Raw genomic sequence first — 27,670 nt, forward strand, 5'->3', positions numbered from 1 at the left:
ATGATTCTATGATTCTATGACATTAACATACAGAATCCTATTACTGAGCTATAGGAATGTGTATTTAAATTCAAAAACTGCACTGTTTTCAAAGTCTACGTTTTTCGGATACAAGATACAGTAAGACAACCAAGACATCATAATGAAATAATCCTCTCCTATGCATAAGAACACTTAATAATTTTTACGTTAAAGCTTTCCTTTAGTATCTATAAATCTGCATGCTCACCACTTAACAGATACTGTAACTCTATGGAAAAAGCTGAAATACAGACTTGTTAAATGTGGTGAATTGAGTAAATCACTTTAATTGTACAGTGGAGGCATTTTTCTTTCTTTGAATAGGACTATAGATGTGTTCAGGGCTATATCTTCTCAACATCAGCAACTTTTTGTGTTTATCTTTTTTTTTTTTTTTTTTTTCTGAAACACAGTGTTGCAACTGATACTGTTTGTTCTCTACAGCTCTTGCACAACCTTTCTGATTTTGAGATGTCTAAGGTTTGTTCACAACCTGCTACTAAATTTGGCTGGACTAATCCTGTTTTCTGGTCCTGATATTAGTTTTATAAATACAACTGAACCAGTTCCACTGGTAGGCAAAACCAACTTCTTTAGAAGGAGACCCAGCAGCCAGCAAAACTTGGAGACCCAGTGATAGCAGATTGTTTCCGGAGAGATGTATGTCTTATTGTAGCGATAATGATCTCTCCACAGAGGTAAACTTCTATTAAGAAGATCAGTCTATTAGAGCAGTAAAAATACTTCCTTGGCCTTGTCTCGTTACTTTCATTAAAACCTGTGTGATTTTGCTACTGTTTTCTATGACTGACATCCTGCAGTGTCATTAGGACGATCTGGTAGCAGTTAATTAGTAAAGTTGCCTTTCTGTACATTGTTGCTGCCTCTTTTTCTAGTGAGTGCTGGCTATATTCATTTTCATTACTGAGTTCTTGGTCCATGGCAAGAAAGGACCTGGTGACAGTGTTAGTACAAGACAAAGGTATTTTTAAGGGAGTAATACAAAGACAGGCATTTCAACTACCAGTTTCTCTGTTCTTTCATCTCCCTTTCTTCTGAAACGCTATTATTATGCAATAAGCACTTGGTAATGATTTCAACTCTACACTATTGGAAGTAAATAAAGTTGAATCATGTTATATGAAGAACTACCCTAGCTCTTACTACAGCATAAACTTCCACAAGAAGATGCAGAACTGTTAGAGCCAATGGCTTTGATTATACAAGTGAAAACGTAAGGGGAACAGATGGCCTAATTCCCTGTTGGTGAAAAATGGTGGACCTTCATCCTAAATCCACACTACTCTGACAGGCTAACAGACTGCTGTTTGAAGACTTGCATTTGTTCCTCTCGCCTGATCTTTTTTCTTGTCTGAGTAAAGAAAGATTTGCTTATTGGCATATCCAGAGCTCTTGAGTTTTATTCTGCTTTTTACATAATAAGTTCTTTGTCCTGAAAGCAAAGAAATGTGATGACTATAGCTTTTGTTCCAAGATCTGGGCTGAGTTTTGGGCCATTAAGGCTCTTTCCAATTCTAAGATGTCACTCCCCCAGGCTTTCTATGTAATGGGTGATAAAGGAGTTGGAAAGCAAATTTATTGCCTCTCTTTCTTAAAGGCCTTCTTTTTCATCCTTGACAGCGGCAACGAGACCTTTACAGCTGATGCTATTTGGTTTCTCCTGAGTGTCTTATTCTTCGGTGTCATTAACAAGATAAGTTATCCTTTCTAAAATCTCCTCCTCCTGTTCACTTTCAAGGTCATGTTTTTGCATGGCTTCAATGTTAATGTGCAAGAAGTTCCCACCAAGCATATGGAAACTCTACAGAGTGTTCTGGATTAGGACTGTATTTATTTATCATGGATCTAGAGGTATTTTTTCTGGGGGTATCAGACATTACAGATCGCCACAATTTTCCAGTGAGCCTGTAAGAACTGAAGCTGCTTTTATGTCATGTGATATTCCTCTTCATTCTTTTTCCCAGACCTCTGCTTCTCTACAGTCCAGAAGCTCATCATTGTGCACAATATTCACGTTCCTAGAGTGGATTATTTCTGATGTCTTCATAGTTTCAGTGGCTGAAACCTCTTTGCACAGGCAGCATCAATTTCTGTTTGCAGACAGTCTTTATTCTGCTTAGTTAATGACACAGCAAATTTCTAATTCCCTACCAACAGCGAATTAAAAAGATCGTGATCTATAAGAACTGAAAAAAAAATATAACACAATAACATTTTCTCCCAATAATAAGGAGTTTTTTTATCTATCTGTGGCTTTTGGGAGCATAATGCCCCTCTCAATGAGGGGCACATATTCAGGAAAATACTCAAACTGCACCATTCTTCCCATGCACGCAGTCCAGCAATGAAGAATGATCATTAGAGATGAAAAGAGCAGAGCAGCACTGGAGAAAGATTTAAACTTTACTGAGTCTAGGATGTATGCAGTACAGTAAACAGGCCTGTCATTCTATTTGTGGAAGAATGAACTCTGCTCTGATTAACAAAAATATAAAGGTCAATAGCCTTCATGTCTCATGTGGACACAAGCTGAATGTAGCTGGATCGGGTATTATCCCCAGTGGGACAGAATATGCACAACTGAGTTCACTGTAAGGATTCCAACCTCATTCTGAGACATCCAGAGCTGAGGATGATTGGAGACAAAGGCTACTACTTTGTAAAAACCTGTTAAGTGCCAACACTAATTAATCCCAGTGTATTTTGGGGACAGGAATCCTCTCTTAGTTGTACACATCCAGTGCCCTTGCACACAGGCCAAGGCCTACTGCCAGTCCTGCAATACAAATGTTTCTTCACAATCATAAAGACATGGGATTTTAAAAAAGCCCTTGAGAACAAGAGTGGCAGAAGGATTCGCATCCCTGCTTGTACCATGGAAGGCAGACTCAAACAAAACTGTTGCCTTGCCCTCTCCTTGGCTGTTCCTCTTTGGCAGTGTTGAGCATGGAGCAGGGGCAGAGTAGCCAGCAGGCTGGAGCAGATACCATGCTCCTGATGCTCTGTTTGCTTCTCTTCACTGTAAGCAGAGTGTTCAGTCAGCACTCTGACACTCAGAAATACATGATACAGCTAAGAAGAATATAGAAACACCCTAAACAAACACAATGCCCTTTTCCCTCAATCTTGATTCAGCCAGATGAGAATGCAAAGCTGCTGAGACACAGAATTAAGCCTCTAGTGTCTCATCATTTGCTCTTCTTACAGGACACCTTGTTCCATTCACATCATCAAATCATTTTAAAAGCTCATTTTTAATTAACTAGAGCAACATAACTAGAGCTTCTTGGTCAGTGCATTTATGCAGACACCAGCATATTTAATACTCTTGTTTCTAAAATGTCACATTCCCAAAGCTACTGCATTGTATAGAGCTTGTGATAGATATTTTTCATGTAACGTGTCATTACTGTAATTGTGGTTGCTTTGCTTTCGGAAGGACTAAAGCAGCATAATTCAAATGGATGGAAATATACAGACTGTGATTAAGCAATTCTCTCTTAGTGTAGACCTCATGCTTTCCCCTTCAATGTTCTTTAGGCACTTCTGAATATTACTAAGAATATGCTACAGCAGCAATGTTTAAAAGGATTTTCAAACCAGAATGCTTGTCTGCTACTTGGAATGCTGGGAGAACACACGGGAAGGTATTTCATGTTTTGAGATTATCCTATATCAGTCTCAATGGCAATGACAAAGCAAACATCGAAGCTCGGCTCTGATTTACCATTAGCATGGAAAATAGGAGAAATGAACAGATAAGCTACCCTGTGAGCAGTGATAAAAGGGCATTGCTAAATCCTCACATATTTTGTTTAACGTGTTATCTTTGAAAATCCTTCTTTATGAACTTGAATCTCCATTGTCTTCTCTCATTATATTTTTCCTCATGTGATTGAGCAGCCTCCATCCTCAAGCTCATCTCTCTCCTGTCACCCCCCACCCCCACGCTCATTCTGCTGGAGCATAAAATGAACAGAGCTTCATTTGTTCACCAGCGCCAGCACCAGCAGTAATGTCAGTGCAGCAGAAGCAGTAGCCCTGCCTCCACAGCTCTGGGTGAGGGGACATCTCATGTTTCCGGGAACCATGCATCCTAATTAACTGCTGTTCCTCCAGGAGAACAGCTAGTGGTGTTGTGTGGGTCTCTTATAAGCAATGATTTCTTTTGAAAAAAAATAAAATAAAATAAAATAAAATAAAATAAAATAAAATAAAATAAAATAAAATAAAATAAAATAAAATAAAATAAAATAAAATAAGAGGCATTGAAAAACAGTATTTTAGAGCTGCTGCATCTTCAGCTAGATTTCAAAAATATGCTATAAGAAAAAGCCTTCAAAACTAGGGCTTAAGCTGAACTGGCAGGTTTAGTATAAGCTAAAATCAGAGCATCTAATTTCTTGAAACTCCTCTAAAGGACTCTCTTCTTCTATATACATATCATCATCATAGTGGATCATATACTGGAGATAGATATATAAAAGATGATAGTTGTCTGTACTGAGTTCTTCTTTCTCTCTTCCAAGAGTGTAGGCTTCAGTTCTTTGCTGTGCTTCTGGGATGCATGCAACTCAATGGCCTTCATGAACTCAGTCTTAAAACCATGTAGTTCAGTTTGCCTGTCCCTGATCTGTCCAGAGCCCTCATTCTTTTGGTAACCTGAAGCCTTCCTCATTTCCAGCATTAAAGTACTCCCTGTCTACTTACGCTCAAATGCTGCTACCCAGCTTGCTCCTGTCTATGGTTGGGCAAACACCTTACCTTATCTGCTTCCAAAGAACAACCTTATTCATGCTGTGATCATCTTCACTGGGATACTGAAATCAAGTTCTTTCAGCTTCTTCTTCACAGATAAGATAATAAGAAATGGAGAAACTAATTGTTGAAGGGTTTTGTTTTGCTGTTGTTGGTTCCTCTCCCTTCCCTCCCCCCAGACTTTTGAACAAGCTTCAAGCTTCAATTGTCTTCAAATGTCAAGCCAAAACTGTGCAAAGCACCCCAGGTGAAATCTCAGTTGAGTCATATATTAATATATATATATATTTTATCTCTTCTGGGAGGCAGACCATAAGATAAATCCTCCAAGATTTCCAACTTTCTTCCCTATCTGTCATCCTTGTGTATTTCATACACTTCTTTCTTTTTCCAGAGAACAGAAGCCCTTTGCAGTGATATTTCAAACAGTTTGCAGTGCGTTGGTAGAGAAACACCCATTCATTTTCATTAGGAGATGAACCTACTTTGGTAAACACAGAAATCTACAATCCGAACTCTTGGGAGTGCTAGGCAAGCCAAAAAATCTATCCCCTGAAGCTGTTATTTCACTAACTTTTTTATTCATAGTATTTATTCCTTGTTGAATGTTTTGGTTCTTTCCTGCACGCTAGTTGGCTTGTTGGTTCTATGCTGTCCTCAGCTCTTCCGATTTACTTTTTCTTCACTATAAAACTAGAAATGTAATTAGCTTCTGTGCAGTGGGGAGATTTTCACACTCTTAAGATCAATCTTGGCTCAGGACAAGTTTAATTTAGAACAGGTAATGGGTCTGACTCACACCATGCTGTTCATGTCATTCATCTCCGATTTGGAACAAGCTTACTAATTTACTTACGACCTGAAAATGTCTGAAATCAAATTATATATAGCATTTTAAAAATACTTATATTGTTAAGAATGGTTATAAACAGCACCAAAGTCCCTCAAGATGAAATTCTGCTGCACAAGTTCACGAGGGTTACATCTCTTTCTGTAACCTACCCTGAGCACCTACTTCCCAACATCTGGAATGCCTCACACAATATATTCATGACATTTACAAATGACAGAGCTCAACATGTTTCTCACAGGCTTCCAAAAAAACCTGCTTTTAGAAGTATACACCAAAGAGCAGAATGATTCTGTGATCTGAAAGAGGCTTTGGTGAGATTAGATTCCCTCAGCGCTTCAACATCTTTATCTCTGACCTTGCAGGTAAGAAAACATCATTGGTCAGCTACAGCAGGATGAGCAGTCATGTAAGGAATGCAGGCAATGATATTCTCGTCTGTGATCCAGAAATTGGCTTTAAGACTTGGTGAGAGAATAATCACTCTGACCTTTGTACACAACATCTTAAAAAAACAGTGAGGAGAGAAGGCACTCACCATGTGCCACCAGATGCTAGTGTGCAGGGAGAAAAATTTCACTGTTCTCCCTACACAGCATTGGGCTGAGCAGGAATCTAAAACAAGCAACTGGGGAGAGGACAAGAGGGAGCCACAGGTCACTGGCAGTGGCAGAGCAGGCATATCCACATTTTGCCAGCACTGCAACATGCCAGATAGGAGAGAGAAAGCCTCTGAACAACACTGACCCAGAGCTGACTCAGGTACAGTGGGATGGGAAGGATAAATAAAGTTAGCCAGACAGCAGGTTTCCTGGCACCACAACTGCACATGTGCAGGAGTAAGAGGAAAGCACAGACTGTTTGCTACATAAAGTCCTGTAGCTTTGCAAAGCACATATTCTTAACTCGAAGCCTTACTGCCTCATATGAGATAAATACCAGTGCATTTGCTTAGCCTGTGCCTAAAATTAAAGCACACAGGTATCAAAAAGATGTCAGGCATTCCTCTTGTGGAGCTGGGCCTCTCATTTACAAGGGGCTTAGTATAGGGAACCTTGTTGTCATTACCACGGTGGCAATTTGCCTGCAAATGCTAAGGGAACATACTCTGAGGGAAGCCCTTGTAAAAGGCACAGGAGAGGAAAATTAGATTTATGAGATGACAGCAGGTTAGCAGGTCTCTAAAGATTACAGATAGCTCTGGAGACTAGGGCATGAATCAATGATGCTATGGAAAGGAGTGGCAGCTGAGGAACACAGGAGCTGTCCAGTGTCAGAGCCAGCATGGCACAGAACCTGCCAGTGGGCTCAGCTGAAGGCAGATGACGTTACACACAGCCACTTTTACATAAACATATGTAAGCAAATAAAGAGGACAAAATGTGTTGTAAAGGCTTAAACTGATGATGGTAGGTCCTCTTGGGTTCAACTCGGCAGGCTGCAGATGGCTGCTTGTGCTTCATTGGTGTGATACCATGAAGTGGAAGAGAAAAAAAGGATTGAGTGATATGCAGGGCTCCTAATTTTTATATCCTGTTTCTCTTTCTCAATTGGATGTTTTCTTGCTTTCACAAAGGAATCATGAAGCAAAGGGACAGACACAGTAGACTTGAGGCTACCAGAATCTTATCTAGTCAAAACAGAAGGACGTGTAGAGGTATTTGATGTTAAATGTCATGAGACAGAGGCACTGCTCCTCACGGAGAGCAAATGAAAGATGCTAAAGCTGGGAGCTGTCTTTGAAACCAACTCCTAGAAGTTGCACTAATAACCCCTTGCAAAATGGCCACTAATCTTTCTTTCTTTGCAATCATTTCAATCTGTTTGTGTATCACTCCCCACTACACTGTGTCAACAGCCAAGTGTTTAGAGTCCCTAATGCTATAAGCCTGCTAAGACTAAAAAAACATTAAAACACTCTTTATTCTTCCAGGTATAGACATGTATGGGCAATTTACTTATTTCTTGCCATAGAGCTCATACTCAAGAGTTCTCAAGAGGTAAAGCAAGCTCTTTTAGATATCACTACTGATATATAATGGTTTCTTTTGGGGTGCAGCTACTATAATTATTTGCACTTGAAAAAAGGTCAAGGATAGTAGTGAGTCATGATTTTCTTTCCATGCATTTCTACAGTTCAGGGCAGATTATCCTTTATCACCAGTTGGACTTGTATTGCTTAACATTCTTCTCTGTAGTGGTCACAGAGAAGCCAATTGCCTTCTTGTTAAGCTAAGTTTATACTGGCTTTGTCTACTTTAGTCTTACAGTGGAATGAAAGAGGAATAAATGTCTGTTATTCAGCAAGATATCAGTCATGAAAGCATGGCCCCACTGCCACATGGTATGTAAGTATCTTAGCTTTTCTTTTTGAGGTGAAAAGCTCTCATGATTTAAGACAGGCATTTGTTGCACATTTCTGGGATGTGCTGGTACTGCTAAAGCAAAAGCTGCCAGGCTTTTTTCCTTTCCTGCAGATTCCTCCTTAATCTAGACCTTTCTTTAACCACTTGCCCCATTTCTACCTTTAAACCAGTGGACATATTAAATACAGAAGAACCCAAATTTGCAGATTACTGCAAGCCTGTGTAAAACAAATATGCAGCTTAACATACATTCCCTTCACTAAATCCTGAGGATAGGATTGTGCCTTTGCTTGCTATGATGTATCTGGTGATACAGGCTGGAGATTGCAGGTGACAAAAAAGGGGTACTGTGATTTGGAGAAGCTAGCCTACAGCCGCACAGGTCATTTCTGGACAGTGACTCAAAGCTCACCAATAGGTCAACCCTAGAATAAGAAAGTGTCAAGCAGACTATCTGCTGTGTTTTCTCATAGATTTATTGAAGGCAGAAATGTTGGTCTCTGAACTGTATCAGCAGGAAAAAAAACCCAACAAAACCCCAAAACAACTGGACACTACTTATATCAAATCCAGAAGTCACTGCTGAAGAAAGCTCTTCCAAAGATGATTACAATGCTGGAGCATGTCCTAACCAGTAGACCGTTGACTGTATCTCAGAAAGCTCATATAAGAACAAGCCAATGAATGCTGAAAGGTCGTCATGCTTTCATGCTTTGAAATAAAAAGCTCTGAAGCAAAATGACTGCCCACAATTATGTAAAGAACAGTGGGGCCATGAGCAGGAGTGCTTCAAGGTTGTATTTCAAGATGAGATTCATGTAGAAAATCAGTTATTCAAAAATAAAGCCACATTTGCACATGCAACCACCACAGCAGCATGTAACCAGAGGTAGCTCAAACTACAGGAGGCAGCCATGCACACATGAACATACCTAGATAGTTTCACATGCAGCTTTTGTCCTTTCTCTAACCATCTTGCCTCACACGCAAGAGAGTGAGCAATCAGCACAGCACTTAGCACCACTCAGTAATCACTCTTCTGTAAATGCTTTCTCTTCTCATGCTCACAAATAAGATACAATGTGCATGTATTATACATCTATCTTCCGTAATAGAGGAGCAATTGATAAATATATTTACCTGAAGCAAACAGAAAGGTTTTTGTGGATCTTAAAAATGTTTTATGGTTTGAACTTCCTTTCTCTTCCAAAGCAAATGTTTCAGACTGTGAAACTGTCATGACTCAACGTAAACATGAGGAAGCTGATCATGCTGTCGTAGTAGATTTGTGGCTACATGTTATCAGTCATTTTGTACTATTGAAGGGCAGAGTAAAACAGCCAGAAATATCTCTGTGACTGTGAAAATTGGGGTTATTTTAATGGGCTTCAAATAAAGAATGAGCAAGAGATGGCAAAATTAAAATTTGATAGAGAAGATGATCCATTCACTGAGAAGGGAAGATTTATTCCCCACCAACTATGGGGCAGCCTACAGACAGTGTACTGGTGCTAGTGAATGAAGGAAGCCAACAATCTTCCCAAGCATGCCCCAGATGCATTTGGTTCTCCCTCATGTCATTAGCAGCAGATTTGAGCTCCTCTCCCTGAGCAGCCTCTTGGGCTATGGTCAGTGGATTGCAACTCAAGCATTCCAAGTCATTTACAGAATGCTAGAGTGGTTGAAGTTGGGTGGGATGGTGGAGTAAGTTAGAAAAGCGAATAGCAGAGCAAGGGCCAAATGAACTGACTGTCTGAGACAATCATGATGTGATCCCCCAAGGAAGGCAAGAGTTTGAAGGGGAGGAAAATAAGGAGAGATGTGCTTGTCTACACATCCCTTCCAGAGACTGGTACTGGAATGAGGGCTCTGAGCCCTGCCTTCCCTCTGCTGCCAGTGAATTAACTGGGAAATCCACACACATAGGGCCTTTGCATGATCCCCTGCCTGACCAAGTCAAAGGGAGATTGGTATTTACCTATGAACAGATAGGATGCCCATGTAACTAAACTGTTTCAGTATCTAAGAGACAACAAGGCAGAGCAAATGAACCACAGTAGTGAACTGAAAAGACTACTGTCTTTCAAGGTACAAGGCTGGAAAGCAACACATGCACTTTATGTCATCACAGTAACCAAAACACCCTTTGTGACTGCTGAGTGTCTTCTCAAGGCAGCTATCTCTTTAAGTCCTTGAAAACCCTCTGCAAGCCTCCATTGTAAAATGAGAGGCAAGATCTCGTGAGGAAATTCTAACACTCAGTTTCCTTCATACTGGAAGGCTCCTTGGATTCTGAGAAGCTCAGACTGTTTGCATTTTTTTTTCCCAGATCTGCCACCAAGACTCAAGAGTTGCATACTGCTTGCTCAGGTAGCAAAGAATATGCTGTTCCATTATTCACTTCTAAAATGAACATGACAGGGACCTCACAATCAATACTTAATTAAGTACATAACTGATTTCCTAGCAAGCCATCTCTGTACACTGAACTTGGGAACTGTTGTGTTAAAACCAGAATATTATCATTTAAGAAAACTGTATAATGATCACAAAAGCCAAAGCGATTGAAATTAATATCAGAAATTCCAAACCTCTGAGTAGTACAAGATATTAGGAAGAGTCCATGTTAACTGTCCTTAACTGCCCTTCTAGATTGCACTGATCATCTTTGAGAAGTACATAGTTGCCCAGTTGCATGACCCTCTGACCAGAAGACATGGTCTTCACATGCAATACATCACACTGATCACAATACCATTTGCTTTCAGCAATTCATGGAATTTGAGCCTATGTAAAATGTCACCAACATCTAATGCCATCTAAAGCCTAGCACTCTTCGTGCCAACATATTTTAGAACTAAGTAATGTATGAGCTGGAACAACTACTGCATTTTACTTGGAAAAATTATCTGGAAACCTTTTCAGTCTAAATTATGTTTAATTGCTTCATTCTCTCTTGTTGCTCTGGGACACGTTCTTCTCTGTAGCACTGACCTAGCTAACACTGTTTCTTCTCCTCCATAATCACACTGCAGTTCATAGACTGCAGACAGCTATCAAGTTCCTTTTTTTGGGGGGGTAAGCTTAAGTGTTTCATTTCTATAATATTTCCCCTTATGTAACTGCCATTTTATTCCCTGTTAACAGAACTGAAAATGTGGTGTCCTCCTGCCTTGTAATACTGTAATATTGTTAACTACTTATTTTCTCTTCAAATGTGCTAAACACTTTTTAATTGGTAACAGAGGGAATGGTAATGATGGACAGTGCTAGCCTGTCTTTTGTCTGCAGAGCTACACATTCCAGATGAAAGGCTCCCAACTTACTGCAGCATACCAGTATGGCACAGAAGTGAAAATCTTCATAACAGGATGCTGCTGGAGGCCTGTCTCAGCTCAGCTCACCTTGGCTATGGCTAGAGAAGCAGCAAATGCCATTCACTGATGGAGAGGTTGTAAAATTAAGACACTGGCCCCTGATTTGCAGCAGAATTAAAGAAGGGCAAACACAGTGAGACTACTATGCAAATAGGGAAAATAGTCTAATCAAATATGAACATAAACTCTATAGTTTCAGGGAAGTAAATGTCAAATACTGTCACTAAAAACAATAGTGGATGCAGTGAAATTTTACCTCTTGTGCCTACACATTCTGCTTATCTGACTTGATTCAGGAAAAGAAAAATAATGGTTGCAGTTAGGGTGTTGTGTTTGACATACAGCCCACAGAACCCCGTACTAGAAAAACTACATACAAAAAGTCAAACAGCTAAGAAAAATGTGAACACTAACAGGCTACTCAACTTGTATGGATGTTCTTTATGCATCTCCACTAGACGATTTTCAAAGCAGTAAAACTGAAAAAGGTTGGAAACAACTGATGTAGCAATCCAATTGCAAAGCAAAAGAGCTATCTACTGCAAGTCAACCGAAATTAAGTTGTGTGTTACAGTTTATTCTTGCCAGTTCCAACAATGTAGTCAAAACACTTCCCACACTAAAAGCTGGACATTTGTCGAGTCACCAACGAGAAACGGTGCCATATCAGCAAAGCAAACTGGGCATGCCAACACCCTTTCTCCAGCAGCAATAATCCTGCCAAACAAGAAACAGTGAATTCCTTGCATAATATTGGAGAAAATAATTAAATATGATTTCATTCCATTCTAACACTATGTTTTATTTTTAGCAAACCGTTGTTTACTCTCCAGTATTTTTCCTTTGTCCTTTCTCAGTTTGCTCTTGAAATGGCTATGGAAATCAATTGCATTCACAAATAGCAATGCTGTACTTCAGCATTCCTTGGAACCAAAGGCTTGTTTACACCTTGAATTAATTTTTAGTTAACATTTTACACAGGCACTTTTATTTTACTGTATATCAAAAAGGAACTAATCAAGAAAAAGTGCACATGCAAACAAACTCTAATGTAGAGTAACAAGACTATGTAAATTCTTCCACAGGAGTGATACCACAGAGCAGACAGAAGATAGAGAACTGCAGAGCTTTGCTTTTTGGAAGCAGAAGTTCATGGGTTATTCAGGTCTCTTATTCTTGCGGTCATTCTTTTTAATTCTCAAGCTAGTGGTTACTGGAAGAGGCATCAGCAGCTCATACCATGACTACAGAACATGTCAGTAGAAAATGAAGCAAGCAGAAGAAAGTATAACCTAATAATCTAGTTGCACATTAACATCCCTGCTTCCCCCTCCCCAAAATCCACAGGATTCTATGCACAGAAAGAATGAGGTATCAATACCTAGTTAGATTAGCTCATTGAAATCTAAGGTCATCACAGGTTTCCCTTTTATCTTTTGCAGAAATGCATGTTCTGACATGCCGTTTAAACTGGAATCAAGCTTAGCAGTAATACATGTTATTTAAGAACATCACAGATTTCTGAAAGTAGCTACAAAGCAAAATCTGTTTGGAATTGCTCAGTTTTATGCACGGAGGTTTCTGCATGAGTTGGCAGCTATATTTACATTTTCTATTTATACAGCAACTTACATCCATGTTTTACAAACATGAAGGAATAAACTTTGTAACTGCCTTGTGAAACACATTTCTATTTTGGAACTGACAGGACTCACACAAACAAAGGGACAAATGCCTTGTCTAGGATCAAGTCAATTAACAGCTAGAATCTGTACTTGCAGAGTTGGAGCCCAGCATCTGTGCCTTCTTTGTACACAGAAGCAGTCACTTATCTTCAAATAGTCTTAAGATTGGTCATGTCATTCAAGGTTTTGTACACAACCAGGTAATCCATGTAGTAGCAAAGTAAGCAAAGATTAAAAACAAATGAGTTCGGATCTAATCAAATGCAAACAGAAATCGGCTTGCATACTTCTGTAAAAATGCAACCAAAAGAAATGAACAACAACAAAAAACAACAAATCAAATGGCCGTTTCAACTCTGAAAGAGGAGTTCTGCTTTTCCTTCTGTGATGCAGAGTATGGTAGTCCAAACCCCTATGCTTTAGAATTAGACTTGGAGTGTATCTTTCCTTACTAACGCTGTTTTCATCTACTGGACTTCACTGAAGTAAGGGGAAGACTTCAAGTGCCCCGTCCCCCAACATGCAGCTGGAGTACTTGGCCACAACATGATTCTTTCCCAGTGAGGGACCAGGATAACTCCAGAAAGAGCCCTCTGCCCTAGACGGATCGCTAGGCAATATGGTAAATAACCCTGCCCTCCCACCACACCACTTAATCTTCAGCTAGGGAAAATAACTTTCAAGCCAGGGACCAAGAAATCCTATAGCAACCTACTGGGCAAATGCTGACTGGGGGGTGGGAGACAGTGGAGGTGGAAAGCAGGGAGCTGATTTTGTGTAGGAAGGAGAGGGACGGATGAAAAATAGCACACTACAGATCCTATGTCTAGGTTAGATATTCTATTGTACAGCAGCACAGAGCACTGCAAGGAATGGGCTCCTTGTTCTGAGGATCATTCTCACAATTTCTAGTAGCATCCAAATGGATCCACAACTCTTCATTACCTGTTTATTTCTTATCATACTTGCTACCAAATGACAATACATATCAGTTCAGCTGCTGGGAGAATGCATCTTTATTACAGTTAAAAACAATAATGCACTGCTGAGATTTGGCTTTTATCTGCTAGTGATTTATTAGATCTTTCACTTCTCCCCAGATCTCACTGTGTACCGCTTGCTGTGAAACTCCAGCAAACACTCTGTATGACTGGTGTGTCTGGCATCTAATGCCCACTGCAACTAACGTAGCCATGTAAGCATAATTAATCACTCATGTATTCTCAAGAACTGTCCACAGGGTCTGCAGAACACTTAGCACTGGCCTGAAACCTCCAAGTGCTTGGCAGACAACTGTTCAGCAGCCAGGGCTGTAGGACTCAGGTTGGCATGGAAGATGCGCTTTGCCTAGGAAGTCTCTGGAGCATAAGTGTTCGGATCAACATCCTGTAAATCACAACTCTGTGGGTTTAGTTCAGTTTCTGATTCTATATGATGCCGTCAGATAAGACTTAATTTACTAATTTAATTTAAAATTTCATGTAGTTCATGCTAATTCAAAACAAATTGGGTATTTCCATCATACTCATACTTTGCAAGTGGTAATAACATACAGTCATCATCTGCGCTAATTACAAGACCTCACTGGGTTCCTTGTTTGTGTGATACTAAAGTCCCGCAACATTTCAGTGAGTCACTGACCTCTGGCAGCAGCACTAACAGGAATACTTTGCACTTGCACGGCACCTTTCATCTCAGAGCACTCCTGAAACACGCGTTCTCCTTATGGCCCTGTGACACACAGGCAGGCATCCGAATACACTTCAAAGCCAGATGAACTGTGGCACAATGAGGTTACGAAACCTGGCCCAAATCCCTCCAAATGCTTGTTCTGAACGTCCAGACAATAACACTTACCCCAAAAATGAGCTTCATAAAGTATTAATCAAAATGTTTAACCCCCTACCAGTTTGCAAATGGCACGGACAGCAGATAAGCTCGCTAATTCTTTTTGATACATTATTCATGACTTGTTCCGCTTTTCTGGCAACTTTGTTTGTTTGTTTTTTAAGGAAAAACGAAGAAAAATGCATTTAAATACAAGAAAAAAAGGTTTGGTTCTTGAACAATTATTGAAAAAAAATACAAAGAATTAGAAGCTAAAATCTGTATCACCTCCTTTATAGTTTGCCTGCTGGATCTCAGCTACTGAACTGTGCTCAGTTCCCTGCAGGACATGAACTCTCCTGTGATCTCAGGAGAAATTGGCAGTTGGACTCTGCTTGCCTGGGTTCAGTTTCCAAGCAGCTGCATGCCACCGAACATTATGTCTGCATGCCTAATAGTAGCATTTGTAAATAAAATTACCCAGCCAACATCAGTTGAAACTAAAGATTCAAGGCCCGGCTGCACTGTAGTGTGAAAGGGCAAAGCACCCCTGTTCCAGTGGATAACTAAAACAACTGAGGGACAACTGCAGATAGGTCACTGAGGGTCCAGATACTGCAAAATATTGCCATATTGACCTCTCCCATGAGCAGCAGACAGTCACCAGTCATACTTGCAAACTATATTTCATCCTGCTGAAGGCTGATTGTGCACTTCGAATTAAATAAGCTGCACCTCATCTCACCCCCTTGGTAACAATGCTAATACAATATATAAACTACAAATGAGGCCATGATGGTATACGTGAGCAGCTCTGAAAGTGTGTTACAAAGAAAACTGAGGAGGAAAGTAACAGACTTCTGAACGCATGGGGTTACAGCAGTGCTATTGGCTGGGTGAGTTGTTTGAGGCTGTGCTCCACTCCACCGCATGGGAGCAGTTGATCTATTTCCTTCCAAGCCTGTACGCTTAACATCATTTTCAATAGAAGTCAGGATTTTTAGTGCAAATCCTGATCTACAGCACTCAGTCACAGTGAATCCGGGGATAAGGTTCTAAGAGTGAAATGCTCTAGCCAGCAGAATGAAGGGGCTAACCTCTCTTCTGTTGCTGTCAAGCTCTTCAGATAAATGCTCTGTCCTATTTATTTGTGGGTGTACACAGAGATAAGAAAATAAACACATACCTGCATGTGCATGCATACACACAATCAAACTGTTTCTGCAGAAAAGGGAAAATGAAGCAAAACATTTGGGATTATTTTCCTGAAGGCCTTTCCCTCAGAAGAAAATTTCCTAAAAGATATGCAATAGTGTAAATAAATTGTTAAGAGAAATGGGTTGCAGAAGGTAATGGAAACAGATCAGGAATGGTTTACTTTACCAGTCTGCTGGCAATTTACCCCGTCATACATCAGGATTACTTTTTTTAGTAGAAAATGATATCAGGTATTTGTCTAAGAAGGTTTCATGAGGTGAACAGACGAGGTCAGATGACTGAACTGGAATAGCTCTGTAATACAGCCTTGGCATGAAGTGCTGCTGGATGAGGGTCCCAGGGTCACCGGGAGACTCTTTGGCCACGGTGGTGCTGAGCAAACTACAGGAGATAAGCCTGCCAGCTTTCATGAGCACTGCTCCAGCATTTTTTACTTCCTACCAACTAAACAAAATTGTCAGAGAAAACACACGGTGTAGGACAAGGACGACAGCCACAAAATATGTTCTGCAAGTACTCTGCATCCCTTGAAGTTGCAAGAAATCCAGAGACGGCAACACTGACAGCTATTTGGCAGCTTCCTACTGATGTTGACTGTTGGACAAAACTATTCAACACCTAGAAAAGTCCCTCCGGTAAAAAAAGACTGAGATTCTTTTTGCTTTGCACTCTTCAGTCCCAGGCTATTATTGCTAGGTTCTGTTATAAAGGTTGTGCTTTGAATACTTCTTCCAAATACCTTTCCCGTTCGAGAGAGCAATGTATGAATACAACATATCAAAAAGGTTTCTGACTTACGGTATTTTTAAACACCTTTTCCTCTCTGCTCATGCAAAAAGCATTCTCTGCCTCATTTTTGCAGTCATCTCTTACTTCTGATCTCTAGTTCTCCTGTTTCTTTTACAGTACTGTCCAGAGGGGGTTCGCTTTACTTTGTGATAATTTGACTGCCATTATCATTCCTAGAAATCTTTCTTATCTGAAGCATACATTCACTGAGGGACATACCGGAGCCCTTTCAGAACTATCAGTTGGCACACCCATTCTTTTATGTGGCTTCCTTTCAGGCCTGTTATTAAGATTATTACAGTTTTGGAGAGCAGAAAGGTGACTGGCTCAGGAAGCCAGTGTGTTTTCAGCGACACAAGTCCTAATGTCCTATGAGTGTTAAAAATAATGCATGTAATACATGCAAAACTTCGAGTATGTTTGCAATTACTGTCTTTTGGACAGTAAGAGCATTTCTTCTGACCTGGAGTGACTTTGTCTCTGCCTCAGTTTCCTGATTTCCACATAGGTAAGCTCCAACCAGGTCAGTATGCAATGCTTCTTTCCAGCTCCCACTACCTATCACAGGTTTTCTTCAGCAGTCTCACTACTTGCTAGATTTTCCCCTCTTTAATTAAACACCTACCCAGTCACCCATCTCAAAAATAGGTACCCTAACACCTCCCAGAAAGCCAGACTAAACCAACGCCACAGCTATCAAACAAAATCCACTTTCTGTTTTGTGCACGCTGCTGTATAAGATAGATAAGATAGATAAGTACCATCCACATATTAACATCCCTGCTGTGTAATTCATTCCACATCAGACAGAAGAGCCCTCACTTATACACTTGCAGTCTTTTGTTCGTTATTTTTTCATATTCTAGCCCAGAGCACACCAAGGATGGGATGTTTCTGACAGGCTGACATGGGTTTTGAATCAAGCTGACCTTGTATGAATTAAACTGTATGCATGCACCTGTCACGTGGCATTTGCTGAACGAACTATTTTCAGTTCAACTTCTGTTGGATGCTATTTACGTGGTACAGTTATTAGCATTTAAGTCACCATTTCCCTTGCTGTTTCGACCTTTTTTTCCCTAAGCATGATTTACAAAAGACTGATTCAGTAGGAAGATACTCAGTTGTTAGACAAGGACGGAACAGCATTTTATTTAATCACTACTTATTTAAATGACTAGGAAGCAAAATGAGATTAAGATAAACACATGATAATTGTTTTTCCTACTGTAATACGTGTCCTTTGATTTTTCTCTTCATAAACCGGTGAAAGTACGCATTTGTTTTCTGCTATCTTTGCTTACGGAGTATGGGAGCAGGTGCCTACTCTGCTTAGAAACCAAGAGCTTCCGAGCAGAACTGAGTGACCTGGGGCAAGGAGAAAAGCCGTATGGGATGCAGTACTTATTGTGGCTACCCAGCTTAACATCATGTGCTTACTGTGTCCTAATAAAAAGGTGGTGTGAGCCCCTGTATCCCAGCCGGCCACAAGGCTGGAGCCTTACCTGTCATAACCAAAAGGAGAGACCACAGAGCTCTCTGCAGCATGATATTACCACATATGAGCATCCTTAATGAAGAGCACGGTCAAAAGAGCAGAGTACGTCAAGTACGAAAGGTAGTTAGCTGGGTTCAGGACAGCCTGGGATGCCCCACAACACTCGGGTATCTGAGCAGGGCTGAGGTGCACGTACCCTCCAGCTATCTGAAGCACGGCCGCGGCCAACCGGAGAGCAGCAGAGCAGGGTCACCGGCTCGCAGCCCCGCGGTCACCCCCGGGTCGGCCGCCGCCCGCCCGCCCACCCTCCCCTCGGGACGGCCCCGCAGGGGGACAGCGCCGATGCGGCAGCGCCGGGTGGAGACGGGGTGAAGAAGCGCAGAACCCTCCGAATGCATTATGTAATGTCACGTTATATAATCCTGAAACGCACGGGGGAATTAAAAAGTCCTTCCCCGTCAGCTTGAGGTCGGGGTAGACCCGGTGCTCCCGGGCTGGCGGCGGGCAGCGGGACGCCGGCAGAGGACAGCGGGGCCCGGCCCGGCTGCGCTTTGCGTCGCGTCCCTTCCCTTCCCGCTGCGGCCCTGGGGGAGAGCGGGCGGCGCCTTACCTGCTCCCCGAAGTCGATGGCGATGTTGGTGATGCCCAGAGGGACCAGGAAGCGGATGAGGGGCCAGTAGTTAGTGAGCGCTGGAAATTTCACCATAGTCCCAGCTGCGCGGTGGCCTCAAGCACATCTGCCGCCGCGGGAGACCGCGAGGGAGGACGCCGGAGGGGAAGGATGAAAGGGCAGAGGAGGAGGGCGCTGCGTGTCCGTGTGCGGGAGGACGGGAGCGGCGAGGTGGACGCGGACCCCCGGCCGCCGGGGCCGTCGCTCGCTGCCCGGCGCGGCGCGGTGCGGCCCTGCCGGGTGCTGGCTGGCAGGCGGGCGCTGTGCTGCCGCCTCAGCAGGAGACCCGGGAGATCAAGTCCATCACCGCTGCCCTCCTCCCACACAACAATGATCCGCCGCCGCCGCTGCCGCCGCCGGAAAAAAAAAGAGGAGGGACGCGGCCGCCAGCCTCTTCTGCGGGCAGCGCTGCCATCCTCGGGGCGCGGGGGCAAGGGGAAGGGCGCGGAGCGGGCCCCCCCTCGCCCCGCCTGACGCTCGCCGGCGGCAGGGCGACGGCCGCAGCGCCGCGGAGGAAAACACCGCCCTCTCCGCCCCGCCGCCGCCGCCGCCGCGGGGCCGGCGCAGGCCGCGGGGCCGCGGTGCGGGGCCGAACGCCGCCGGGGGCCCGGGCCGGGGCGGCAGGGCGAGGCGGGCGGCCGTGCGGTGGGACCCGGCCGCTCGGCGCCGCTCTCAGAGCCGGGCGCCCGAAACACGTGGGTTTGACACACGCACCGCACACGGTCTGCCTGGCGGAGGGGGAAAGAGCGGCACCGAGCGGCTCCTCCTGACGCCGGAGCGCCGGCGCGGTATCCCCGGCCGGGCGGGCTGCCTCAGCCGGGGCTTCTGGGGTCGGCCTGAGCCGCACCGGCACCTGTCAGCCTGCGGGCGCTCTGCCCGCTCTACGCCGGCCCAGGGCCATCTTGAGGCGGTAGGTGGCGGCTGGTTTCCGTTGTCTTTCAGTTCTCGCAAGCAGAAGGCCCCAGCGAGAGCAGCGCAGTACTGTGTGGGAGCCTGGCTTCCCTCCGGCGTTTCCTTAGTCCTCTGGCTGCGAGTGCCGAGCAGCCCCAGCTCCCTGCAGGGCCTGCTGCACAGTCTCACGATGCCTTGTGTGTTTGATGCCAGCCCTCCTAATGCAACTGGGTGCAAACAGAGCTGGGACGGTAAAGGGCTGCTGGCTGCTTCATGCCAGCATACAGCGGAGGAATCACAGAATCATTAAAGAAAAGCTCTCTAAAACTATCGAGTACAACCATTAACCCACCACCACCATGCCCACTCAACCATGCCATATGTCCACATTTCTTGAACACCTTCAGAGTGCTGACTCCATCACCTCTCCATTCCAGCAGCTCATCACTCTTTCAAGATTTTTTTTCCTCATACCCACCCTGGACTTCCCCTGGAGCAACTTGAGGCCATTTCCTCTCTTCCTATTGCTGTTACCTGGGAGAAGAGGCCGAACCACACTTCACCACAACCTTTCAGGGAATTGTAGAGAGCAACAAGGTGTCCGATTCCCCTCTAGACTGAACAATCCCAGCTCCTTCAGCTGCTCCCCATGAGAGTTGTGCTTCAGATCCTCCACCAGTTTCATTGCCCTTTGCTGGTTATGCTCCAGGGCCTTGATGTCTTTCTTGTGAGGGGCCCAAAACTGAACACAGTGCGCAAATACTTCTTTGCCACCTGGACACACTGCTGGCTGATGTTCACCTGGCTGTTAGCAAACATCCCCAGATCCTTTTACTCTGTGGTATTCATGCAGTGAGAGAAAAGCTGAGTGGGGATCTGTAGCTAGTCCTCAAGGACATCAAGGAGATGTCTAGTCCATGGCTTTTCATCTTATAAAGTGCACAAATAAAGGGACAATGTCTGCCAGTATCCTCTGCTCATTTTTCAAAGTCTCTGCCAGAGTTCAGGACAAAAGGAATGTGTTTGAGGCCCAGCCCTGGTGCTTGCAGGCTGAGAGCACACATGGCTTTCCGACCCACAGCGCTGAAAAACTGAGAGGCTCTTTCTGTTCATCAGGTAGGAGGAAAGACACAAAGCCCTTCTAAGAATTTTGTGGAAGTTTCTCAACATTGTAAAACTCACAGGGGGATTTTGTGGTCTCATTACAATTGAGTAGCATTTAGAATCATCTTAGAATCATAGAATCATAGAATGGCCTGGGTTGAAAAGGGCCATAATGATCACCTAGTTTCAACCCCCCCCACCATATGCAGGGTTGCCATCCACTAGACCAATTAGCTCAATTATTGCACATTTCACATCTCAAGAAGACAATGACTAAAAAGAGGGGCTGGCAAAGAGTTCAGGAAGGCTGAGGTTGTGTGATGACTAACATCTGTGTCTGATCCTCAGAGGAGCAAAGAACAGTGGAGAAGTGGGCAGATGCCCTAGCCAAAGGCTTGTGTGAAAGAGGACAAGAGCCCTCCCAGGTGATTTGAAAAGTCAATGGGAGGTGAGCTCAGAAGATCTGAACAGGCAGATGTGAGGCCATTGGGTGGAGTGACAGTTCACATGGCAAAGCCAGCCACAGCTGCTGTTGGATCTGTTGTCCCTCCCATGGCTGGAGCTGTCTCACCTCATAGGCCTCATGCTGGAATAGGGCATGGCCTTTCTTGTGGGCATGCAGGATTCAACTCAAAATGCTTATGATCTTTGTGAGGATGCAAACATGCCTGTGGATCAATTAACATGCCACAGGTGTGGTGTCATAGGAATGAGGCTGTGTAGCAGTGTGAAGCAGGAGAGGACAATAAACTGAGATTTTCTGTTTGTCTAAGTATTTTTGTACTAACAGCAACATTATGTTTGATAGGAAGGTCCCCTTCTTTGTCCTTTGGTGAGTGTATGGCATGCCCTTGAAGCATAAATGAGAGTAAATCCTGAGCTCAGTGCCCCAGCATGACCTGTGGCTGCACCCATGTGAATGTTTCATCATTATTTTTCAAGGCTATGGTGAAAAGTACAAACTCATTTGTTTTCTAAAGAAAGTAAACTGTAAGCTCTGCTTTAGGTAGGTACCTATCTAACCACCTCCAGTTCTTGCTGAAGATCATGAGGCTCTAACTAGTGGCTGGTCCATAGGACCACTTTGAACCGAAGCCATGATGGGGAATCATAGAATCAATCACAGAATCATAGAATCACTCAGGTTGGAAAAGACCTTAAAGATCATCGAGTCCAACCATGACCTAACCATACTACTATATAACCTACCATACTAACTAACTAACCCTCCGCTAAATCATGTCCCTGAGCAGAACATTGAGTCTGAACAACTTGACTGAAGTTAGGCTGAAGTAGAAACTCCAAGGTGGAAGCTAGCTGCCTTTCTTCGCTTGCTCATGTCAGCTGAGCTGAACTGCCTGCCAGGTTAGACACAGCCTGTGTCAATGCTTATGTGCCAGGCTGCAGATGATCTGCGTAGAAGGACCCTTTCTTGGAAGGAAGTCTCATGGCTTTTGAAGACAAGATTGGATGTATCTCAAAGCATTAAATCAATATTTGATTCTCTCTCCTGAGATTGCATTTGGTTTTAGGTAACTGTATCCAAGTACTGTATTTGTTCCTGATTGCACTAGGTTTTACTGTGAGTGAAGTCATTCCTCATTGTCAGGGGTCTGAGAAAAACTTGTAACTGAGACTGTGGAACAACATTGTTCAGAGCTCTCTACTTCTACATATTTTCTAGTTAAAGTTGCTGTTTTGTTTCAGTTCAGGATTTTATTTATCTATTTATTTATTTATTTTAGGGGAAGGAAACCTTTAGTGCTTTTCCTGAATCAGAAAAGAAGTGGCAGAGGAGCCTCCAAACTGTTTATAAATACCTGATTTTAACTTGCCATCTGGAGTTTTCAGGTGAGCTGATGTTTGAGAACTCCCTCTTCTCATGTCCAGCAAAAACAAACCACCACAAAATTAAAGCTTCCTAAATCAACATTTCAGCACTGCACATGTGGCTCACGGTACTAATTATAAAGCATCCGTAGTGATTAATTACTTTGTCACAAAATTATGCCCAGGCCTGGAAATTCTGAGACACCTGAGCAGTTTAATGGACTGTGACCAGAGTAGGTCCATTTGGGGATTTATTATGTATTTATAAGGTAGTTGATACTTTTTAACACCAGTAGTAGACAGTGCATCAGATCCCTTAAATCTGCTATTAATTTGCATCTGATTAGGTCACTTGAGAGCTTCGCTTAACTTTCTATCTTCCTACTGCCTAAAGAAAAGGAATAGTTTCACTTTAAGAATGGTTTCCATATAGCTCATAACCTGTGCTGAGATGTCTTGGGAAAATATTTGCATAATTGATACTCTCTGGGTTATAGATATTAAAACTATTAAACTTTTTTAAATAAACAGTTGGACTGTTTTTTTTTTAGGTTTGTCTGTCTGTCTTCTCATTCATCTCTTCTGTTTATGGAATGAATGTGGTTCTTGTGTGCTTCTCTTCCAGTCTAGGTCATATTTACGGTCATAAAACATAGTCCCTGAGATTCATTACAGAAACAAAATCATATTTGGAACCTAAGAACAAGAACAGTTTCTTACATCTTGAAGTCAGTAGTTTGCTCAGCTGATGAGCTGAGGAAATAGGTCATTTTAGCTGTCTTGGGCAAAAAGCGGTGATTACTAATCGTTTCCTTTCTAGCATATTTTCTGTTATGCTACATTTCTTACTCATATACTAAACACTGTCTGTTTGTTTAATGGAATAATAAGACACAGAGAGGACAGTTGGAAGTAATTAGACACAATCTCTCTACTTTTGATGGAAGAATAATCTAGCCCAGGAATATCTTGAAGCAGGGCAGTCAATGGAGATGGAAGTCCATATGGATCATATAGGATCCTGTAGTGTATATTATGTTGTGTACTATAATCCTCTGCAGAGAATTGTAACACAAATGATGAAACATATCGTTAGAAAACTTCCTTGTGCCTGGTAGCAATATGTGCCTGATAGCAATCTGTGCCTTTAACTTCTGTTTACATAACAGGGTCAAAGTTTGGAGTTGTCTCCGTAGCAGATTATATGAGGACAGTGCACTTTAGCTTTACTCATGCTGTCAGAAATGCAATGTGCAGGTCAGTGCATGAGCTTTAACATGCCTAAAAATTCAGTCATTTCCTGAGTTTAAGGCAGGTTCATCACCTCAGACTACAAGACAGGAATCCTGAGAGGACCCTGCTATGCATCTGTGCATCTTGCTTCAGAAAAATGTCCTCATTTCTTTGTTGAGACTATTGCTAACTAGCTATAAGAAAAAATAAGGCTTGTGTTTTTTAGTTTCTGGTCTTCATCTGTCCATCTCCAGTTGGCTATTTAACTGTCACCTGTGCTTTGTGGAGTCACTGGCACTCTTCCAAATCTTAAATTCTACCTAGATTTTTTTTTCCCTTACAGTCCAGTGATTGAGAAGCATTCAACACAGAAGAAATTCAAAGTAGCGGTTAACAGAATTAGTAAGCCCCTTGCTCCATGGATGTCAGACAAAGTAGGTATCCCAGCCTACAGAATGACCAGTGATTCTGATCTTTGCATGGCCTTGGTCTGGAAGAGAGTAGATGGCAACTGTCCTTTACTGCCTGTTATCTGAGAAATCGGAAGGATATCCCTGCGGTTATGTTCTGCTTCTATCTTCAGTTATTCTTCACCTTGCAACATCTGCTTCTTGCAGTCAGAAGTTTTAATTTTTAACAGAATCCAGTGCATCTTTCCAGCTCTTCCTACAACAATAGTTAAAACAATAAGATTGTAATTTCAAAAGGTTGTCAGTTATGACTGTGTGAATTCTCAGAATGTGTATTTACAGAATCTTTAGGTTCCCGTTCATATTTAGTGCTGAGCAATAAAGGTGAAAACCCACTTTTTTAGGGGACTGGCCAGGCCCAAAGACTGGTTTTAAGGAATCTCCATCACCCAGCTGAAGAACAATGCAGCCCTTCTTCCCTCAGACTCTAGTTCTGCAGAATGGAAAATAAATCTGCTCAGCCTCTTCTTTTCCAGCAGGGCCAAGGAAGCATGTATACACAAAACCTTTTCTTCTTATGTGCAGACTAGGTCTATATAAATACAGTTACTGTGAGCTCATTCTTCTTCTGAAAAGGCTTTGTCTCATGGGGTTAGTAGAAATTACCTCTTCTTATGGGCACCATGTTCTTGGACTGCATGCCTGGCTGTAGCTTCTAGGCTATTGCAGTTCATAACCAGAAAGAATACAGAAATGCTGTGGGAACAGGCCATATATATATAACATTATATTTCATAAAGAGATAGAGCTGAAAGAAAAAACAGCCAAAGGAATCAGGGTTGCCAGGCGAACAAATGTCCAAGTAATCAAATTCTAAATTAACTGCAAGCTCAGTGTGAGGAATAAAAATGATCTTTCCTGTTGTCCGATGTCCCTTCCCTAAGGCCAGTCTGCTCCGGCCTCAGCTGGCTTGTCAAGTTAGATAATAAAGACGATGGCCCTGCAGGAAGCCCATGTCTTTCTTTTTTGGCTGACATAAGTGCACTGGGAGCTCCAGGCAGATGTTCCCCAGCTCATGATGCAGGAGAATCTTCCTATTAATACTTAACAAGTCAAGATAAAATGAATGGCTGTTTTCAGTGGTACAGGAAGACCTGGGTCAGTCACATGTGCCTAACTCATTTTGCAGGTAAGTATCACAGTTCTGTCCTGTGTCACCCACAGCAGGAGATCGGCACAGAAAGTGCCTTCTACCACAGGACATCAAGAAATGTTTGTTCTGCACACCTTGTCTTCACACTGGTGTCTGTCCCACAGCTCACTGTGGCTTGCAGCCAAGGGTAATCCCAGCTGTATGTATGATCTGTGATCCTGGAGTTAAAAACCTTATATTTATTTGGGGTTGTGTTCCGAGTCCAAAATTATATCTTCTTCTGAGATGGCACCAGGCACATGACTCTGCAGCATCTCCAAAATGAGGGAACTAGTAGGAGCAGCTGGTGTTAAGCTGGAGGCTGTCAGCGCGGACACGCAGTGATGCCCAGCTGCAGAACCACTAGGGCAACGCTGTGCCATGTCTTAGAAACTTAATCCCAGTGTCTCTTTTCTTAGCACAGGCTCTGCCTGAATTAAAGATTTCTCTCTTTTAAGTGCATATAGCGTGGCATCTGCATTCCTTTGGGACTTCAGTGCTTATGAACCTTGTACACTACAGAGAGGACTGCATTGTCCTTACATCATGCCTGAGGCTCTGGCGTTGTTTTACGATCAGAGCGGGAGAAGAAGGAGAGAGATCTCCTATTTAGCTTTCTCATAACCAAAGCAAACATATACAAATGTTGCTTTTTCTCATCATAGGGGAATTTAAGCCTTTAAACAGAGGGCTTTTGTTGTTGTTGTGTGCAGTTTCACTCCAGAAATTTCCATAGTTACTTAGGAGCGTGGATGTATTACAGAGAGGTAAATGGGGTTTTTATGCTTATCTGAAATTGTGAAAATGGAGTTTTATTTTTAACAGTTAAAGACATTTAGATTTTACATTACACAGTTTATATAATGATTATGATAGATGCATTCAAAAGTCTTGGAAGAAATGTAAATAATGTTTTGAAAAATATTTTTCTGAAACTTATATCTAATTAATAAATTAAAATGTAATTATCTTCAATTCACCAGGAATTCAGAATCATTTTTATGTGTATTTGGGATCTTTGGTCCAAGCATTAGGTCTTCTTCAAGCTATTTACTTTTCTTTCTAAAACATCTACTTGGTTCTTTAGCTACATAGTAAGCATATAAACTTATCACTATAGTAAGAATTGCAAAGGACAATCTTGTATCTTTAAAGTGGTAATCCGTATTATACTTTAGCTGTCTATGAAATCTAAAGGTGTAGTTGAACACCTTTAGCTAACACTTGTAGGAGAAGGTGTTGAATTTCTGTTCCAAACTCTTCTGTTCTGCAGTCTTTCATGATGTTGAGCTCAGTAATGAGATTAATTGTTGAGAATAGATTTAAATGTTTCAGAAATATGCATTTATGAGCTAGTAATAAATCATGCTTCACAGCTTTCTGTAGGAGGAGGTCGTTTTATCCCAAATAGGCATCATGCCAAGTACAGGTTCTGTATTATTGTGGCAATTATAAAAATAGCCTCTGTACACCATGTGTAGTAAAGCAATAAATAATCTAACATGTTTGTGAGCAATATGCAAATACATAAGCATTATTTATTAGTGTTTCTGCGACTTAAAATGCTATAGTGTGTGAATGCTTAAAGACAGCATTCCCAGAGTACTCTAGGAGTTGAGAATAACAGTAAGTTTTATCTTTAAAATATACAGTGTTGCTCTTCGACATCTTAGACATTGTTACTGTCTGGTCACCTGATATTTGAGAAAATATGCTTATCTTAGAGGACTGTTATTTTGTTCTTACTTTCCTTTTACCCTCTGGGAGTTTTAAATAAGGATTTGCTTTTCCGTTTTGGAATGAGCGCTTTGTGCTTTTTAGATATAGATATTGTTAAAGAGGGTGTACAAAAATGTTAAAATGCCAAAGTAGCTGATTTATGAGACTATAGAAAAACACTTATCAGCTCTTTCACTGCTTTCTGCCAGGC

At 42.3% G+C, this 27,670-nt stretch overlaps 1 protein-coding gene across 1 annotated transcript in view; it reads right to left on the reverse strand.

Annotated features, from left to right (window-relative positions):
• Window positions 1-19,274, reverse strand: part of ANKH (ANKH inorganic pyrophosphate transport regulator) — a 96,303-nt gene extending 77,029 nt beyond the window's left edge. The window contains exon 1 of the mRNA XM_072327753.1: window positions 19,021-19,274. Within this exon, the coding sequence (XP_072183854.1) occupies window positions 19,021-19,116 (96 nt within the window). The 5' untranslated portion in view covers window positions 19,117-19,274. The remainder of the gene's footprint in view (window positions 1-19,020) is intronic.
• Window positions 19,275-27,670: the final 8,396 nt, after the last annotated feature.

The sequence above is a fragment of the Excalfactoria chinensis genome, chromosome 2 (genome assembly GCF_039878825.1).
Source record: "Excalfactoria chinensis isolate bCotChi1 chromosome 2, bCotChi1.hap2, whole genome shotgun sequence".
Lineage (NCBI taxonomy): Eukaryota > Metazoa > Chordata > Aves > Galliformes > Phasianidae > Excalfactoria > Excalfactoria chinensis.